At 35.5% G+C, this 20,963-nt stretch overlaps 1 protein-coding gene across 3 annotated transcripts in view; it reads right to left on the reverse strand.

Annotated features, from left to right (window-relative positions):
- RELN (reelin) overlaps positions 1-20,963 on the reverse strand; it is a 521,226-nt gene that overhangs the window by 157,380 nt on the left and 342,883 nt on the right. For all 3 annotated transcript variants that reach the window (XM_003268163.3, XM_030826362.1, XM_030826363.1), the window contains exons 17-20: positions 18,434-18,500; positions 14,146-14,379; positions 13,314-13,475; positions 7,956-8,192 (exon numbers count right to left, since the gene is read on the reverse strand). In XM_003268163.3, the coding sequence (XP_003268211.1) occupies positions 7,956-8,192; positions 13,314-13,475; positions 14,146-14,379; positions 18,434-18,500 (700 nt within the window). The remainder of the gene's footprint in view (positions 1-7,955; positions 8,193-13,313; positions 13,476-14,145; positions 14,380-18,433; positions 18,501-20,963) is intronic.

Below are 20,963 nucleotides of genomic sequence, written 5' to 3' on the forward strand. Positions count from 1 at the left end.
AAGAAGCACAAATCTAAACCATCAAATGTAGACTTTTCTTGCCGTTAATTTGTTTAGCGGTCTGTCTCCTTACTTCTGAAACCTCATTCAGCTATTTAGTCCAAAAGAAAATTTTTAGAGAACTCTAACTTTGGAGAAATACATGACTTAAAAATTAACCCCGTGGATATCAACATGGCATAAGTTTTAGAATATGGCCATTAAATCCATCCCTTAGGCAGGTCCTGATCGTTACTACATTCTCTAATATATATCTTCAAATAGTCCATTCATCCACTGCCACCATCCTATCCTAAGCACATGCAGATGACATTACTAGCGTCCTAGCTGAGCTCCTTCTGCTATCCTCTACCCCTATTCTCCACAATGCAACCACAAACATTTTTTAAACATAAGGAAGATTACATCACTCCCCTGCTCCAAATTATTTGCTGGATTCCTTTAACACTAGAGTAAAATCCAGCATCTTTATATTGTTCTATGAAGCTATGTGATCTAGTTTCTTGGCTGCCTCAGGGTATCTGCCTTGCTGTTCCCTCTGCCTGCAAAGCTCTTTTTCCATACTTTTACATAGTTGTCTCTTTCATTATTCTAGACTCTAATGCCTCCCAAGGGGGCTTCCCTAACCCTCTTACCTAAAATAGCTCCACTCTCCACTTCTGCCACATAAAACTCCATTTCTCTTACCCTAACAGCACTTATCACTGTCTGGAATATTATTATGAATTTGAGTACTTGTTATTTCCCTCTAGAATGTAAGCTCCACAAGCAAAGGGCCTTTCTATCTTCGTCTCCAACACTAATTGCTACACTTTTAGTACAAATAGTGTTTGTAAATCAATCAATAAATAGCTGAATGTATAAATTAGTCTATCAATAAATGAAAAACTTCAGGTAATGAAATCCTCATGGTGCAAAAGCTAAATAAATAGGCTCTAGCTTAGAAATTCACTTATAAATCTACTCCATTATGTTAGCAACTTTATAGAGGCACCAAAAGTCTTCAGTACTGAGAATACTCTTCACAGCTGTTGAGAATAATAGGAAGTGACTTTTCCATTTGTCACTCAATGTATTTACCTATCTACCTGCTAAGCTTCCTAGACAATCATTTACTGTGAAATGGTCGTTGAGGTGGCTCCTGGGAGCCATCTCACCCAGACTGACTTCCTTCAGCAGTACAATTTTAGTTGATTTACTGATCTTTTTCAGAGTCTTTGTAAGAAACAATTCCAAGAATACTCTAAGCTTGCTAATAAACTATTTAAACAGACAAAATTTCTGTATAAGCTACAAGTTAATGTTTTGTGAATGGAAAATCCTAACAAAATCTATTTGGCTGTTATTCTATAGGTTGATTCATTTTATAAAGGATTGTCAGTAATTTTTTTTCCTTGTAAATCAAGGAATAGAGCTATCTAATATTCCATTTAGGCACTAATCTGACTCCTCCTTTGCCCATGTTTACCAACCACACAATCCTTACATTAGTATCAGGCAAACACTGACTAGTTTCCCAAGATTGATCTAAAGGAATAAAGATCTGCATGTAGTAAAGATTCTGATTCAAACCTTGGTAAACACATAATCCCATTTCAATAAATTAACCAAAAGGTAGCAGAAGGAGAGGGAGATCTCATTTTAAAATGTGTGGTATAATGCTTGCTAACTGTGTGCAGATCCTCCTGTGGGCCTGAATGTCCCTACAGAAGCAGGTTTGTGCAGCATGAGCTCTGACGGTCATTCTCCAGGTCATTTTGGAAAACTCTTTGAGTTACCCATTACTACACATTATTGTGGATTCCTGATGGTCCTTATAACCTACGTGTACCTTAACAAATAAAACATCTTGTGTAACTTAAAATTTCATCTATCATTCAGTTCTGCCACATTATTATATAATACTAAATTACTGGTTAATTGTTAATAAGCCACACGTACCTTAACAAATAACCCATCTTGTGTAACTTAAAATTTCACCTATCATTCAGTTCTGTCACATTATTATATAATAATATAATACCAAATTACTGGTTAATTGTTAATAAGCCACAGTACTATTTTCTAGCTCTTATGCCAAATGAATTGTATTTAACTTATGAGATAAACAGGCTTTTAGGATCCTTTTTAATCTGGGATTTTTGCCTGGGTGACTGCTGCTTCTCATAAAATATACAAATAATTTTTTCTTGTTCATGCTCATAAATACCCCATGAAATATGAACATATACTTTTAAAATGTCCTGAACATGTAGCATTTGTCAATTCCCTTTGACTTGGGCCACCCACACTGCAACTGTTCTCTTCATTTTACACCTCTAGCTTCCTACTCTCGCAGGCTGATCACGCCACCTGGGGCTGGTGTGGAAAATCAGGCCTCAAAGATCCTCCCGCTGTATCATCACATACCACTCAATGTTACCCTTTTTTCCTCATGCTCCCCCCCTCCTTTTTTTTTAAGTCAGAGTTTCACTCTTGTTGCCCAGGCTGGAGTGCAATGGCACGATCTCGGCTCACTGCAACCTCTGCCTCCCAGGTTCAAATGATTCTTCTGCCTCGGCCTCCCAAGTAGCTGGGATTACAGGCGTCCGCCACCAGGCCCTGCTAATTTTTTGTATTTTTAGTAGAGACGGGGTTTCACCAGGTTGGCCAGGCTAGTTTCGAACTCCTGACCTCAGGTGATCCACCCGCCTCAGCCTCCCATTGGGATGACAGGTGTGAGCCACCGCGCCTGGCCTCCTCATGCTTTTTCTAATTCACAGCTGATTTCACTTTTTTCGTGTTGCTCTTTTACTTTCTTTGTACTTTCACTAATTTAGGAAATTTCTTTCTCCAAAAAATGACCAACAGATGACTAGTACCAGTGATTTACTTGTGTTAAAAAAAAGAAAGCTTTAATTAAAAAAAAATAAAATTAGACATAAGGAATGAGTACCTTCTGTCTTTTATGCCCATGAAAGTACCCAAGAGGCCCTTCGAACATTTCTACAGGTGTCTATCTTTAAATCTTTTAGTTATATCTGCTGTTCTTCAAGCACCATTAATGATAAACAAAAACTATAGCTTTCCTTATCTTAATTTTTGCTTTAATTATTAGTAGAGTCATAGTACTTTTTTCTACCTTTTTATTGCAAATGAACTGTGTTTAAGTTACATTATGAGATAAACAGGCTTTTAGGATCCTTCAGGTATGGGATTTCTTAGTAACCTAATCACTCACCATTCACAAAATACTTTCTACGATAACATATTCAGTGTTGCTAGAATGTAATCCATCTGTGTAGTGATGGTGATTGGCATTTAGATAGGAAAGTACTGGCACAAATAAGTACACCTACTATGAGCTTTCTGTTGCACAACCCTTCAACCTTCTCCCTCAACCAAATCTAGTTTATACAATAAAGATTTTATTTAACATTTCTTTTTTGATCTCTTTAAATTTCAGAGAATGCTCTTTTGTATTGCTCAGGCAAAATAATGTTTGTTAGCTTCTAAAATTCAAAAAAGTTGCTCATTATGTGGACCTTATAGATACCAGTTTTCTTCCTTTCAATGAGACAGTGAAGGGAATGGAAATGGCAGGCTCATGGTAGGTATTTGCTATCTATGATCTCATTTAATCTTTATGACAATTTTGAGAGTAAGTATCATTGCTCCCATTTTACAGATGAAAACCTCAGGCTCACATGTATCCCCCCTTTTTTTTTAGAAGAAATAAAAAAAAAAAGATAAGGTGCAAAGAAAAAAAAATTCAGGCTCAAAGAGGCTCAAGAAATTTCCTTGAATATGTGGCCTTTTGATGTTGCTGTTTTGATACGGGAACAGGTTTGGTGATTTAAAAAAGAAATCATTAAAATATGTCACCTTCTAGAAATTATAAAAGAATGTGCAAGACTGGTGTTCTCACTCTATGCCCAACTAATAGTTTATTATTAGGGGCTGGCAATGGAGTGAAGCTCAGATATAGCGCAGTAGTTAGAGTTGGAGTAAGGGTTAGGGATGGCACTAGCTCATGAATGGGATGAAAGACAAAGATGGGATGAATGGGTAGAAATTCTGGGTGGAGCTAGAAGTCAGGGATGTCTGCCGTACATTACTAACAAAATTCAGTTATTTCTTCTTTTGATAAAGTTGCTTTGATGCAAACTTCCTAGAGCAGCTACATCAAAATATATACTTCTCAAAATTCCTCCTTAGTTAAAATTATCTGGCTTTAATTTTACAAGCTTCTAAGTGGCAGTGTGAGAATTTGAACTCAGGCCTATGACCTCAAAGCCTATGTTTCTACCACTCCATATTTCCTAAAAACAATTGCCAACTCTAAATGCTACAACAACTATTCTCTCTCAATTGTACACTTATGTATTTATTTAGAGACAGAGTCTTGCTCTGTCACCCAGGCTGGAGTGCAGTGGCATGATCTCGGCTCACTGCAACTTCTGCCTCCTGGATTCAAGCGATTCTTGTGCCTCAACCTCCCAAATAGCTGGGATTATAGGCATGTGCCACCACACTCGGCTAGTTTGTGTATTTTCAGTAGAGATGGGGTTTTACCATGTTGGCCAGGCTGGTTTTTGAATTCCTGGCCTCAGGTGATCTGCCCGCCTCGGCCTCCCAAAGTGCTGGGATTACAGGCATGAGCCACTGTGACTGGCCTCAACTGTACACATTTTAAAACCCAAACTCTATATTTAATATGACAGCAATTTCCTTCACACCTGTTGTATCTAGCTGGTTTATTAGATGGGGCAGAGGAATGTTAATGTTCCCTTGGTATTATCACTAATAGTATTAGATGCAATATTTAATAAGCTTCAATTAGAATTTTTCCCTTAGTGATCTTAAAATATATGTAAGACGTTTTAAGGAATATTAGAACCTAAGCAGACAGAAGTTCTGAGTTCAGATACTATGTATGGAAGAAAGTATTCAAAGAATTAAAAGCAATTCATTTCTCCACTGGAAAAAAGTGCTCTAGGATGACATACTGGAAAGTGATTTATAGCATATTGACTGTAGTTCTTCTAATGGAAAAGCAATTGTCCAAGTTTTCCCTGAAGAACACTCTGAGTAACGACAGTCTACACTTATGGAAAGTCATGAGTTAGAAAATGAGAACCAAATGAACAGCTGAGAAAAACCAACAATAATTAATTTAACACCAGCCATTTGTAAGACCACATATATATTTCAAAATTTCCCTTGAGAGAAACAAGGTCATTGAAGGGCAGAGATTGCATACTTAAATATGTTTAAATAATTTTTACTTAATAAGACAATATGCTCCAAAGGTTTTACATTTAAAAAACGACAGCTTGTTTTAGGACTATGAGATTAAAATAAATAGTTGGTCAATATCATCACTTTAATTTTAATATTGTAACAAGTATTTCTGAAAAACATCCCCAAGGTGAATTCACATTAAATCTTGGACAATGTATTCCTCAACAGCAGCAGAGAGAAAACAATGTCACTAAAAGGAGTTTATTCTGACTCACTGGCTAAGAAAATAGGAACAGTTTGAGATCTTCCATGTTGTTTCATTTTAATGAGAAGCAAGCATTTTTCATGTCCTTATTAAAGTGGTTAATGTGTTTCTCTAGTCTCATTATCACCACCAAGGTATACTCTCTGTTGTTTCATAACCAAGACAACTCCTTTTCGTTTCAGAGAAGATCAGAAAGTCAAATCGACTGCTCACATGTGGTTGTTAATAAAACTCCTATGGTGCTGCTCAAGGTGCCCATGGGGATTGTACAATTATTTATGTTTTCTTATGGTTTTTCTATAATTACTGTGCTTGTACTTTCACAAGGTAAATGTATCTCCACCAATTAAAGCGGTGGTGGGTTAAGAATATTCATCAGACTTGTGTGAAGGGATATTGTTCTTAGGGTTTTGATCAAAGCACAGAAATTAAACTGCTGTTATCATGCATTCAATGCAAGTGTTAAAATGCTCAGCAACTTTTGCATTTATCTGAGCAGATGTTAACTATTTATGAAAATAAACATGATACAGGACTTGCATTCATGATATGACTCTTTGTTATATTAAAAGTGTTAGGAAAAAACTCTTCTATACAAACTTGAAGGATATAGTTTATGGTACATGATCAGTTTGAATTACTATCAATTCAGGTCAATTTAAATGTTCAGTAGCATAAAATTCTAAGAAATCTCATTTTGTTCTACATCTTTACACCTTATTTGCTTTAATTCTTTATATTCTTTAAAGTCTCCAGGGCTAAGAAAGAACATCTGTAAAAACAAGCATCTGAGGCTATCAAATAGAAAATGTGTTGCTTGAGCCCTGGAGGCGGAGGTTGCAGTGAGTTGAGATCGCGCCATTGCACTCCAGCCTGAGTGACAAGAACGAAACTCTGTCTCAAAAAAACAAAAAAAAAAAAAAAAAAACCAGAAAGAAAATGTGCAATATAACCTTCCCTACTTTGTCTTACAGAAATTTAGAAATTTCATTCTATCCAGTTTGACAGTGCTTGCAGCAAAAGTGACCAGCTGTACTTCCATTCCATCAGCTGTCATTTTGATGCTAGAATTTTAGCCTGCTGTGTGTGAGATCTGACTATACATGCACAAGTCCCATCAAAGGTAATTTTCTGTGCAATAGTGTGTAAAATTTACCTCTAATTATGATAAGGGTACTGATGGGTCATTTATGATATGCTCTCTGGAGGCAACAGTGGTGAATAGCTTTCAGTGAAATTCATCTGAAGGAATTAAATTGGTCTGACCATGACTCAATACAAAATAAAAGTCTCTTAGAAAAGTATTCTTCAATCATATTTCCAGTCCCAAAGGAACCTAGAGAGGGGCAGTATACACAGTGGTGAAGGTTGTGGGTTTTGGAATCATCCAGGACTGTGTTTAAGTCCAGGATCTCTGGGCCTAGAAGACCCTAAAAGATCTGGCCTCTGCACATCTCTTGGTTTCCTTGACACTCACTACCTCACTACCTGGTCTCCAGGACAACTGGCCTCCTTCCTGGTCCTTAAACATGCCATGGTCACTCTCGCCTGGGGGAACTGTGTGCACCGCAAAGTTTCCTGTAGTTGCATTTCTCTTCCTCCAGATCTTCATGTGGCTGGAGCTTCCATGTTCTCCCACTTTCCAATCAGTGGAATGTGTTATATCCACCATGTGAACTACACAAAGGTAGCTTTCTCCGAGAAGCCTCTTGGGAGTTTCCTATGTAAAGTAGCCAGCTCCTGACCCTACTCAACACTGTTGTATTATCCTACTGATGTACATGAAGTACTAATCACCTTTAAATTATTGACTATTGTGTAATTAAATTCGCATATGACCACAGGAGGAAAAATCTAAAAATGAAGGTACCTTAATTAGGCTATCCCACAATTTTGAAACCCCACTGGCATTAACTATATGAGTCACTGGTCCAATAGTGTTTGATAACATGGATTAAAAAGGAGATGTTAGTTAACCAATCATGGCTAAAAATATTTCTGGGAACTTATATAAGAGAGCATGAAAACAGAGCTACTCATGATAAATGTTATTAAAATAGTCACTAGAGTGACTTCATGTTTCATTATGAACCCCATGGGCCTCTGAGGGGGAATATGGTAGTCATTTTAATTACTAACACTTTTTGAAGAGGTTTTTTTTGTAAAAAATATGTAACTGTGGGAAATTAAAATTTGAGATTAATAAATATGGGAAAATTTTACGTTTATTTAAATCTATCAGTATTTTGTTTTTGGTCCTCTTTCCCAAGACATTTTACTTGTAGACATACAAGTAGGGTGTGTAGACATACTTGTAACAACCTGAAAACAGCAGTTCTGTTTTCAAGTAGTTCCTGTTTAGTAAATACTTGTCAACAAATGACTAAGTGCTGAATAGACTGGAAGATCATCCTCATGTTCTAATTCCTAGTGCAAACCGTAACAATAACAATGATGAAATCCTTACCAAAGGGTCCAGTCGTGGCCACAGTATGGCTGAACATTTCCAAGGTAGAATCCCAGAGACTGAGTGACCTCCACAAGATTGGTAAAGTCAAGACTAATGCTGTTGAAAAGTACAGACGTCATGATAATCTCATCAATAGCCCATACATCTTCTCCCTGGGAAGAATGATATGGTTGCCACCATCTGAACTGAATTCCAAACTGCCTTGCATCATCTGGTAGTTCCACGGAGATTATTCTAGAGGAAAAAAAAAGTCAAAATTCAGATTATTTTGGTATCTTAAAACATAAATATTTATAGTGGGATAGATTTTCCCCTGAAGTATAGTATTAAAGAAATAGTTCTCCCATGATTATAAACATTTTTTTGATATGTCCAGTTTTCTGTCTGTTTCCAACAAAGTCTTCCACACACACCCCAAAATGTAACTTTGCTTTCACTCATCTGCTTTTGAAAACGCTCTCAATAAACATGGTGGTCAAAGTGACAGTATTCATCATAGTCTAGTAAAGGATCTTGGACAGCTTGTTACACATGTTACAGTTTTGGCTGTTTGGAACCAGGACACTTCCTCATTCCCATGAGTTTAGCATAGTGTGTGAGGTCATCTGCTGTGTCATGGCAGCTATGACAATAAACCTGTATCTGACAAATGGGGAAGAAAATTAAGAATAATATCTAATTTCCAGGAGCAATTATTGTACACAGCAGCAGGAACCATATATTAATTGCCACTGCAATGACATCTACTTGAAAGCTCCATAAATCACAGTACCATGCTGATCGCATCCATACACAGGTGAGATGTGAAGCAAATGGCAAATGGAACATTTGTCACCGTCAAAGTACAATTAAACCCCAGGAAAGGTGCTTGCAGTAAAGACACACTGAAAGGGCTGAGTTTTTTTTTTTTTTTAAACTAATGAGCAAATAAAAACTTCCTAAGCCAGGTGACTAGTTGAATAACTTAGAAAGAAATTATTTTAAAACTTCAACATCTAAGGCTGAATCTACTGAGAAACTGGATTGGCTTTCATATTTTTATTGTGTGAAGAAACATGCTAAACCACCTCTTGGGAATGTGCTGTTTTACATATTGAAAGTTATTTAAAAAATAATTACCTATTTTTCCTTTACGTAATTTGTACATGGATATATGGTGTAGACTATCATGACTATCACCATTGATGATACAAACAGTACAGAACTGGTAGGACGTTGCAATAGAAGAAAACATATTTTCTAAATAAAGGAAAATCCATATGCAAATACAGAAATAAAACTTTAAAAACACTTATTTATTTATTGTTTTTGAGATGGAGTCTTGTGCTGTCGCCCAGGCTGGAGTGCAATGGCACAATGTCAGCTCACTGCAACCCCTGCCTCCCAGGTTCAAGTGTTTCTCCTGCCTCAGCCTCCTGTGTAGCTGGGACTACCGACACATGCCACCACACCCAGCTAATTTTTGTATTTTTAGTTTCACCGTGTTAGCCAGGATGGTCTCAATCTCCTGACCTCGTGATCTGCCTGCCTCGGCCTCCCAAAGTGCTGGGATTACAGGTGTGGGCCACTGCGCCTGGCCCTAAAAACACTTCTTAAACTAAAAATACATAGCTATAATACATTTATGAATTTTAAATACTTTCTAAAATCTGTAAAATTTTTCATCAGTGTAAATTTATTAGAAGACTCAGGTTTTGTTAAATTAAGTATTTTACTAATCTTCATTTTAATTTTTTGAATCTGTTTATTAAACAAATGCATATATTTATAAAACTACATAATTTATAGAAAGAAACTAAACTATATTTAAACTGGTTTAACAATGAAGATATCAGTCATTGATTTAATAATTTAATTTGTTTAGCATTATGTTATTAGAAAGTTAAAATTTTTCTTCATATTAATTATAAAAACAGTTAATATTCTCTCTGATGAAAATAAATTATTATTTTTTAACATAACAACTGGAAACTAGAACTTCTCAAGCAACTTTTAAGGAAAATAGTGTATATGAATGTGATAGTAGTCACTGAAGTGACCAATATTTTCATGGCAGAGGTGTTAAGACTACGGGTCTGTAATCAGACTCTTGGGCCAGAGTTCCCACTCTGACACCTAATGGTTAATGATTTTGCAAGTGCAGATAAACCACTTGGCTTCTATGTGTCTCAGCAGCTTTATCTGTGAAATTAGAATAATGCTATTCTTATGGCAAGGGCCAGAAACTTTTTTGTCTGGTTTTCACTATTATGCCTTAGTACCTAGAGCAGTATCTGTCACATAATAAGGACTCAACAAATTTTTGCTGCATAGTACGTATTATAAATATATGCCTGATAGAGATGTGAGTACAGAGGCACACGGAGGTTAAATAATCTCTTTAAGGTTAAGCAGACTATAAGTGCTAATGCCAGGATTTGGACCTGGGGAACTTGGCTCTAGAGCCTTGTTCTTAACTTCTACATCGTATCTTTGGGTGTAGGGGGAGTTCCTGATGATTTCACCACTCTTTGCAAATTATAGTGGCTGGTTAGAATAGCTGTGGAAATGTCTGATCAGAATATTCCTAGAAGAGAACGCAGAGACTTAAGTCAACTTTCTGCCTCAATCTTCCTTTTGTTTGTAGGTCCTAACCTCATAGATTTATTTTTTTAATGTTTTATAGTAATACATACTATTGAATTGGGTGGCATATAGAAACAAAGAGGAGATCAAATATAAAGATCAAATTGTTTAAAGCATGTTTTACAATGATATACACTATGGAATTGGATGACATGATAGAACAAAGAGGAGATCAAATATAATAATCAAGACATAAAAATAAACTAAGATTAGACTTCATAGTAATTTTAGATTAAAAACAAACCCTATAATTAAGAAGAAAAGCTAGGATAATTTTAGTCTCACCAGTGATACATAATTTTAAATTAATAAAAATACCAATTAGTTCACATGACATTCTAGTCAGTTTGAATTAAAAGACTAACTTAGATATATTAAATTTTTATTAATAACAAGCAGATAGAGTTCTTTTATTTAGTGAATGAATCATAGGCAAGCAAATTATTTAAAATAGTTGAGGAATAATAGTGGTTAGCCAACTAGCATGTCTAATTTATGAATCACACTTCATTTTTGAACAACCATGGCATAAAGAAGCAATATGGAATTCACGACAATTACAGGCAGCAATTTACACTGAAGGAAATATAGCAAATGGCTAAAGGCATCAAGATATATTTAACATTCTTATGAAGAATTTACATGGTTTGTATTATTTATCATATAAAATATAATTTGTTATCTAGAATATATCAACTTCCCCTTCTGCCATGTCACCTTTTATTAATATTTGTAAGAGAGAGGGGGCGGGTGGAAGAATCTAATGGACAGAGATAAATATATATATATATATATATATATATAGAAAATTAAGGCGTTTTTGCTATCATTATCACGTTCTCCTTTTAAAAAAACTCCACTTTGATCTTAATCTTTCAAGCCATGCACATATCTAACACTGAAAAGCCACCTTGATTCTTAGAAGAAAAATGTTGCTGTCAAATGGCAGGCCAAGATTAAATGCGCCTTTGCAATAGCACATTAAATGTGTAATTATTTTTCATATCAACAAAGATTAATTAAATTTCATGATATAGATTGATTACTGAATTTTGCAGCTGTCCATCTTTGTTAGAAAAAATTGCGCTTTAGGCCAACTTAACTTAGGATGGTGATATTTTCTTCATGCTTTCATCATCATTACCTTGATTTTTGTTTAATTTTCTTTTAATGGTTACTATGGAAAGTCTATGAAAGGTTTCTTTAGGATTCATGTGTCTCTACTCAGTAAGAAAGTTGAGTTTAGCACTAGATTTTTACCTATACAGGGAAAATACCCAATACAGCTGGTGCATTCTTAAAATTTTATGTGGTATAACATTTATAAATTATAGTAGATGTTAATCATTATCTGTTACATGCTACTTCATTTTCTATAAAAAGTTCTCATCTATTCACAAATACTTAAATATGGGGGCAGTTCTAGGCAAAACGGTAAAATATATAAAATATATCCTCAGTCCCCTCTCTCCTACTTTCCTTAACCCTGTCTTTTTTCCAGGGTGCCAATGCAAACTTTCGTGTCCAAATCTTTCTGTCTTTCTCATCTCCTCATGATTAAAATATACTTCCAGGAAGTGAAATGGAATGTTAGTCCATTTATATGTGACTGTGAATGTAAGCCACAGTATCAACTACTCTGATGGAATTTTAACTTTAAACCTTAATTTTAAGCTTTCCCCATCCTCCTTGTCCCTTGATATTTTTAAAGGAATTTCAGTGAGTAGCTCAATAAGTGTTTAGGAGTGGAAAGGATCTTTCAGACACCTAAAATTATACCACTAATGGTGTTACTATTCTGCCAACATTGAAAGATAGCCCAGCTTCAAGTAAGATTTAAATCTGACAACTGATACTACATATGATGAAAACTATACACTAAAGAAAAATAGAAATGGCCTGAAGAAAGGGCTTTAAATAAACCCTAACACCCCATTTTTGCCAGAGACACTATTCATGCTAAAAAATTTCCTTGTATTCATTACTTAACTATATTACATGTAAATCTTAATAACATATTGGTTATATGATATATATCATATAATTTATTACAACATATTAAAATATATCACTAGTATTTATCAACAGCATTTATAATTTAGTGCCATATTATAATCCTGTGTAATAGTTTACATTACAGTTAAATAAGGAAAATAGTGTTAATTACTTTTCTCTCTTTTTTTTCGAGACAGTCTCGCTCTGTCACCAGGCTGGAGTACAATGGTGCAATCTTGGCTCACTGCAATCTCTGCCTGCCGGGTTCAAGCGATTCTCCTGCCTCAGCCTCCTGAGTAGCTGGGACTACAGGTGCACACCACCACACCCAGCTTTTTTTTTCGTATTTTTAGTGGAGGCAGAGTTTCACCATGTTGACCAGGATGGTCTCAATCTTCTGACCTCGTGATCCGCCCGCCTCAGCCTCCCAAACTGCTGGGATTACAAGCATGAGCCACTGCCCCCAGCCTACTTTTCTCTTGATGCTTATAAGCATCAAAATATTTCCCTTAGATGCATATTTAAAACTATGACAATAAATTCCTTCAAATGATCAGAAGTCAGTGGGACAAATGGATGGGTCGGCTTGGTAGTTTTTCACTGCAAGACACATCAATCTTTGTGCGCTCCATCTGTCAACGGAAAAATATCTAGAATTTTATACCATTTGAATTATGATTTCCCCAGGAGAAGATTTCACTCTACAACCATTTTTCCAAATGCTTTCCAACATACCTGGGCTCATGATAGCTGAGATATGAATAATGCTCCAGGAGTTTCCAAGTTATCCCATTATCATAAGAATAATGCAACAAAACTCCTTCACCAGGCTGGTCAGGGGCTCTGCATGTGCTCAGAACAGATTTGCTCCCCAGTCTCAGCGTGAACTGGAGAAACCTAGACAGAAATTGTCTATAATTAGTGTATGCATAAACATTTTTAATCATAATGTTCATTTTGGTCTTTAAAGAATTTCAAACAGATTTAAGTGAACTACTCCCAAATTATGTTTCTACTCACCCCTCTTTTATGAAATGTAAGTAATTTCATTGTGAGATGCATGAATATGTGTAGATATTTATGTACATGTTGATATACATATTTTATACACCGATAGATCCATAAAAATATAACTGGATGTTTATGCACATTTGTATACTATGCACTTGTGTACATACACTTAAAATGCCAATCACTTCTTTACTGCATTATTTATTAGACACTGGGGGAAGGGAAGTTGTAGAGTAAATCTAATCAGCCTCTGCAAGCTGTCAAATAAACTACATAAATAATTAACTAGCTCTTGGCTTAAGAACATAGTTTTGATGCTAACATTTCATATTTTTAAAAACTTACTCAGTCATTAATATCTAAGTCATTGGTGTGCCTCCTAATTTACTAAAAACTAGGGCAAATTAACTCTCAATAAACTGTAAGCTCCCTCCAACCCTAGTTAAAAATGAGAAGATGTCTATCAGAAAAAATATAAGAAATAAAAATTGACAGTATAACTAAATTCAACATTAGTATCTGGTTTTTGTATGTATTCTACTCTGCCTTCACTCACCTGGATTGTGAGCTGTCAAGGAAGGATGTAATTAGCTGACGCCGCCCATCTTTGTTGAAAACCAGGGCCTTACCGCTGGCCAAGACACCACAACCAAAGCTGACTTCAGCACCACGGATAGAGTAAAAGTTATGGTATGAGGAGAGCCTGGAACTGCCAAAGCTTTCAGAAATAAACATTGGGAATGTCTGGGATGCCATCTCACAAGCTGGACCAGAAAATCCAGGGTCACACCTGAAAGAAATATGGTGAAATTAAACTTAAACTGTTGGCTGTTTCGGAGATTCTCAAATCTACTTTGGGGAGGAAGAAGTCCAGAGGCTAGGATTTGATTGAATGGTAAATGAAGCTCATTAGTCTTTGGAGACTACTGAATCTAAAGACTTGATAAGGGCTAATCGACTGTAAATATTCCAGACAAATACAGTCTTTGCACAGCCCTTCCATAAAAAGCCTACGATTAAAACAGTAATTCAGCAGTTTATCTAAAATACATCTATGTTCATACACATTTCCAACTTAAAATATCTGTAAAAGGTTTATGTGTAATTTTATTCATAATAACGCTCATCAAATTTATAAAAGAAACAGCATAAAGCACTTCTAATAAGATACCCAGAATAAATTTTTTCTAAGAACAAATGTTAAAATACATGTTATGTTTGTGATAGGAATTTAAATATTTAGAAACTATTGGAAAATGAATCTATCTTTAACTATTTCAAATGTATAAAGGGAATGTGTACACCCTTGACCTAGATAGACGTCCTTAGCAGAACTGTGTTGCCTCTCAGTGGACTCTCCCAAATGAGTAGCACTTCAAGAAAAACAAACCTTTCCCCACTCCCCAACAACCTGCTTGCTTCTCTGTGAGAATGTGCTATATTTATATTAGCTGACTAGAATATACAGGAGTGCCCCAAGTTTTCTATCAGTGAGAAAACCTCATCACAGATGAATCAGCAATGGAAACATATGTTTTAAGGAGATTATTCATCAGGAAATAGTTGCAAATTCTTTGTTTTTACTGTGCTATTTCCTTCTCACTACATTTATAATGTTGCTCAATTGGTATCTTTTCGAGTGGGGGATTCTCATGGGAGCATTCAAAGCTTGCTGAAGTCTGAAACAAGCCTTTACAAAGCAAGTGTACCAATGAAGTGACACTATGGCATGGCTCAGGGTACTTCTTTGGCAGTACTACTGAGACTTGGGTCTATGCTGGCCTTTCAGGGAGTCCATGGAATGTAAAAATATGCTAAATCAAATGCCCAGTTTTATGTATATTGGATTTTCTGGGGAGAAGGTCCACAGGTTTTATCAGATTATCAAATAAGTTGGAGCATAAAATGCTAAGAACTACTGTAGCATGAAGTTTGAAGGTTGTTTTGGTATCTTAAGTAGCATTAATAAGGGGATGAAAGGAAAGCCAATATTTACTGGATGAGCCTTCTTTCACATGTGGTCTAATGGACTTAGACTGAAGAGCCAAGTTGTTTCCAAAAAAGAATTTTTAAAATCAGCTAAATCGAACACATTTTAAAGTCAGGAAACTGAATGTGTTTTACCACAGTCACGAATTGGAATTAATTTCCCTTAACAAGACTATCCATTCCAGAGTGCATTTCAGGGCAATTACATTTTTGTGTATCTTAAATGTGTCTTCTCAGGACAAGTGACTGGGAGAAACTGGTGATCGTTTAAAGATGACTCACATTGGAGTCACTTTCCATTTACTCGTTTTAAAAGTCTGCTTTTAATCAAAGGTTATTCGATTGAGATATAATGCTGATAAAGATAAAATAGTTTTTTAAAAATAATTTTTTTAAAAAAACAAAAAACTTTGTAGTCTTTGTTTCTCAGCAAAACAACAAGGTCACACGCATTGGTGATTTCGGGTATGACACGAGGCTCTCCTGACTCCCAATATGTCTCCTACTGATCCATCCACACATGCTTAAATTTAGCAGTAGAGTCACCCTGTAATGTCAGGAAAAAGATCCCACTGTTAAGCTACATGGATGATACTCGTGAAGAAAGGGTTCTAATGCTCTCTCTCCTCATTAGCATCTGTAACAGGGTTGGGCTTATCAGGTTAGTAGACTGTCCATTTAGAGAACCAGGCCTGGGATTGTGCACAGGCCAGAAAGTGTTAGAGGGAACATGAGAGGGTAGAATCTTGATAGCAAATAGCAGTAAAACGCGGGGGAGAGGCGGAGTAAAGAGGAGAAAAAAATACAAAGTTGCAAAGTTCCCAGATTCAATGATTTGTTTAAAGGAAGTAAGTGGTATTACATATACATTTCTTTTCTGTGCAATTTTGCTCAAATTCGAAAAAGTACACATTGCTGGAAAAGGAGGTAGTAGTCAAATTTTTAGCCCAGCCGTAAGCAAACAAAGCCAATGAGTACTACATAAAACATTGTTAGAAATAGGGAAAAACACTAAAGTTCCAACTGGTGAAAATATTCTCTAAAACCTCAGAAGGAGGAAAAGACTATGACTATTCGGAAGAATGTATGGTGTCAAAAAAGAACAATGTCCAAAAGCATAAAGCTACCATTTAGATTTCTGTTTGTATCCACCATGGGTGGTAGAGATGGTAGCCTTAATAAAACCACTTAATTCTAAGAGGAATATGATACACATAAAATGAAGCCTGAAGTATAACTACTGTAATTATAGACAGGTCTTTTTAGAAATACCACTTTCTATTTTTTGAAAATAAAAGCAGTTGTCATTTTAGGTAATTTTTTTCCCCAAAACTTTTTGGGACAACATCAGGATTTGCAAAACTATCTGGCCTCATGTTAATTTTATTTGAAATACACTAAGAAGATGGTCTGATTATGGATAATGGATGCACATAACAACTTGATGAAAATATCAGCCAATGTTTCATAGATCTAATGAGCATTGTTTTGGAATGGGAGTTGGTAGTTTTACTAGAAAACACAGGGATGCATATTCAGTTTTGAAATATAGATGGAAACTTTTCAATTCTTCACATACTTTATAAAAAATTTCCATTGGGCAATGTGATCTCTTTGTTAATTAAATTGACTGAAATATAGTTAGAAAGTTAAAAAGCCACACTAATCTCAATGTCAACAAGTGCTTGGCTCATACGTGCAATTTCTTTTTTTTTTTACTTTTTCTTTTTTTTTGAGATAGAGTCTCACTCTGTCGCCTAGGCTGGAGTGCAGTGATGCGATCTTGGCTCACTGCAACCTCTGCCTCCCGGGTTCAAGTGGTTCTTCTGCCTCAGCCTCCCTAGTAGCTGGGATTACAGATGCACGCCACCACGCCTGGCTAATTTTTGTATTTTTAGTAGAGATAGGGTCTCATCATGTTGGCCAGTCTGGTCTCGAACTCCTGACCTCAAGTGATCCACCTGCCTCAGCCTCCCAAAGTACTGTGATTACAGGCATGAGCCACCGTGCCAAGCCTACAGTTTTTAAATGATCCAAGTTCAAAGCTCTTTTATGAGTTCTCTACTCATTAACTAATTAGCTAATTAATTACTCTTTTTGTTGGAGGGACAAGAAAAAGTAGACTAGATGATCAGCTGTTGAAAACTTATCTTTATAACAGATTGCCTGTGGTTTCAGGAATTCCCAGAATATTTTATAATTAAATATTAATATGAGAATGACATAATAAATGTGAATATCCATTTTTTGGTATAAACATAAAATAATTCATTGGTGGTAATTAGATATTACATTATTAATGTATAATTTCAGACTTCATATTCAACAGCATTGTTTTGTAAAATACTTTATAATTTATTAAAGACCCAAATGATTTTCAAAAGTAAACAAGATTCTTAAGTTATATTTAAAGATGATGAATTTGCTTATCAAATCTGCTAAATTTGGTCCAGTCCAGTTTCCTTTAGCATTGGATCTACGTGTCATTACTGATTTTTATAATAATTTACAAAGCATGCTAGGAATTACAAGGTGACTCGTGAACACCCGAACAAGTCTATGGAAAAGGATGTAACTACAGGCAGGAAAGGCAGCCATCAGGCTGTGAGGAATTCCAATTTGTTCACAAATTCACATGAGGAACGCTAAATTTGTCCACAATTTAGCCTAATATAAAATGTATTAATTTTCACTTAAAATACATTTGAATTACACTTAAATTCTATTAGAAATAACCAATTTTTTGTCTTAAAAAGATCCCCAATCCTAAAAAAGGTTATTAAATGACTTGTGACTTCAATACATAAGTTACACATCAAAAAGGAGAAGCATAGGTGTTATTTTAAGATGCTTACTTGCAACCATGTCTAGTGCACTGTCCTCTGCCAGAACAGAATTTGAGACATGACGGGCCAATATAAACTGTGGGGGGGGGGGAGAAAGAGAACATAATTACAAAAACATAGAACACTACCAGTACAATTTTGTGAAGCAATACTCATGAAATATGGCCCCTTGTGTGTATGTTGTGTGCAGGAATCCAGGGTGACATATGGAATGCTGTGTGATAAGGTAAGTGCTTAGTTACAAAGCTGCTGAAACGGTTACAAGTTATACAGATAATCCTTTTAAGATTTTAACATTTCATATCAAAGAAGATAGGAGCTTATGATTTGAATTCCTTAATAGAGTCTATTAGACAATATTAGTGCTTCTGCCTTGAACATTCTACAAAGTTTATATTCATTAGGTAGAAAAAAATATTTAAAAAGGATCAACATGATATATCACAATATGGAGAAGTCACACCATAATTTTCATTCCTATCAGGGGGAAATCTGTAACACTGTGGATGACTGTTACATATATTTCTAAATATTAATCTACCCTTCCTGGAAATGAGGAGTTAAGAATCTGTTGTTGAGCCTAAAGGCTACTGTTTGTTGAATGGTAGGTTCTGAGACACTCATACTCCAATACACTTAAATGTTATTAATTCTTTTGTTAATCAGCAAAATTAATAATGTACCAAATGGTGTAGAAGTGGTATTAAACTAATGAGAAATTCAAGATGCAATAAAACCTCATGTATTCAATTTTTTAGGCATAAGCAAATTTATAACCTGTTATAATTTTCTTCTCTGTCCTGTAGTCATTTCAAAGTATTTAAATAATTTTATTATAAAATAAACTTTACTGTAGCCTATGCTCCTATAAGCACTTAATACCTGCCAATTAACAGGTGGAATAATTCAAATTCAATGAATTGCAGGCCCATGGAAAGCTCTTGGTGATGGAAACTGCTGGTTTAGGAAGAGATTAGATAGCAGGCTGAGTCATTAAAGGTATCTATTTCAGGTGTCAGATAATCCTGGATTTAAATTCTGGTTTCACTCAGGAAATTCTGATAAGTAATTTATCCTGTCTAAGCCTCAATATTCCTATTCCTTAAAGTGGGATAATAATACTCCTTGGAGGAAATACTTAAAGAAACATATTATGCTTAGCATGGTACCCAGCACTATATGGTTATAATCAGCACCATACTGAGGTCAAGTATTCCTTGACACCCTCCTGTCCTGTTGCTTTGATGTGTTCCACTGTGCACCAAGGAACAAGAAAGGGGCCGGCTCCATTCTTCTTCAGCCTGAAAAAGCATATGGATTGTTTTCCCAGCACACTTGATTTTATGACTGAAGGAAGATATGCTCTAAGAGATAGGGCACTCACGTCATAGTTCAAAAAGCTTCCATCATAAAAAACTCAACAATAAATTAAGGCATTCCAAGTCAATGAAAAAAGTTGCAATTAAGAATTTCATTGTCATCTCTTCCTGCTAATGATGAAGCCATTAGGACTCATAACAGGCTTCTTTTTTCCTAAGAGTGTGAATAGGATAGAATAGCTTTCTTCACTATTATCAGTAATACAGTCAAGTTGAAAAAATTTTAAAAATGACAAGAAACATACTTTGCTTTAGGACTTTCCATTTTGCTAAGATTTTCATGGTGATTTCCAAAGTAATTTCTTTACACACTAGCAGAAGTTGACTCTGCCATGAAGGAAAACTATACCTAAGAGAATTATGATATTGATCTGTTTTTCTCTATTTTTTTTTCTGTGACATAATTCTGGAATTACATAGTGAAATGGGAGAGATTTCAGGGTTTTTTTTTTTTTTTTTTTTGGCAAGTACGCAAACATTTCTCTCGGGAAGGAGTATGTGTCCTCTTCTTCCCTTGTAAAAGAAGCCAAAGAGTGGGTCCTGTTTCTGTGAAAACCTCACACAGAATGATAACAGAATTAAAGAGATTCTGCACCAGGTTTCACATTCAACATACCTTGCTAACCATGTGCATTCCATATATCTTTACCCTTTCCCATTCTACTCAAAGCATGATTCCACTCAAAGCATGGGAACTCAGAAGATATGTAGTGAATACTTTCTTAACTAAAATTGTGTTGTAACAGCCTTCTTTAGGAAACTGAAACATTCTTTTCATAGGCTTACATGTACTTCATTGCACTCTTAATTTTCTCACATACTTTTTCATTATTGGTTTCTAAACGACTTTGATGATTATCAAAGTAATAAAGGTTCATTACAGAATCCTTAAAAAGTGTGACAGCAAGAAAAAGTCACTCATATTCTGCTATCTAGAGGCAAATGCCTGGCTCCCTAGAGCTAATGAACAGGTGCAATACTTAAAATGCTATGCAAAATGTTCTACCCATGAAGAAACTCCATTTTAACCCCTTCATCTTTAGATGTTTTTGCAAATTCACTATGTTTATATCCATATAACTCATATGGTCTTTGAGGGTGGGCCTTCCACTGGTCTGTTTTTTGGATACATATAGGGAAATAATTCATATTGGTTCATC

The sequence above is a fragment of the Nomascus leucogenys genome, chromosome 13, assembly GCF_006542625.1.
Source record: "Nomascus leucogenys isolate Asia chromosome 13, Asia_NLE_v1, whole genome shotgun sequence".
Taxonomy (NCBI): domain Eukaryota; kingdom Metazoa; phylum Chordata; class Mammalia; order Primates; family Hylobatidae; genus Nomascus; species Nomascus leucogenys.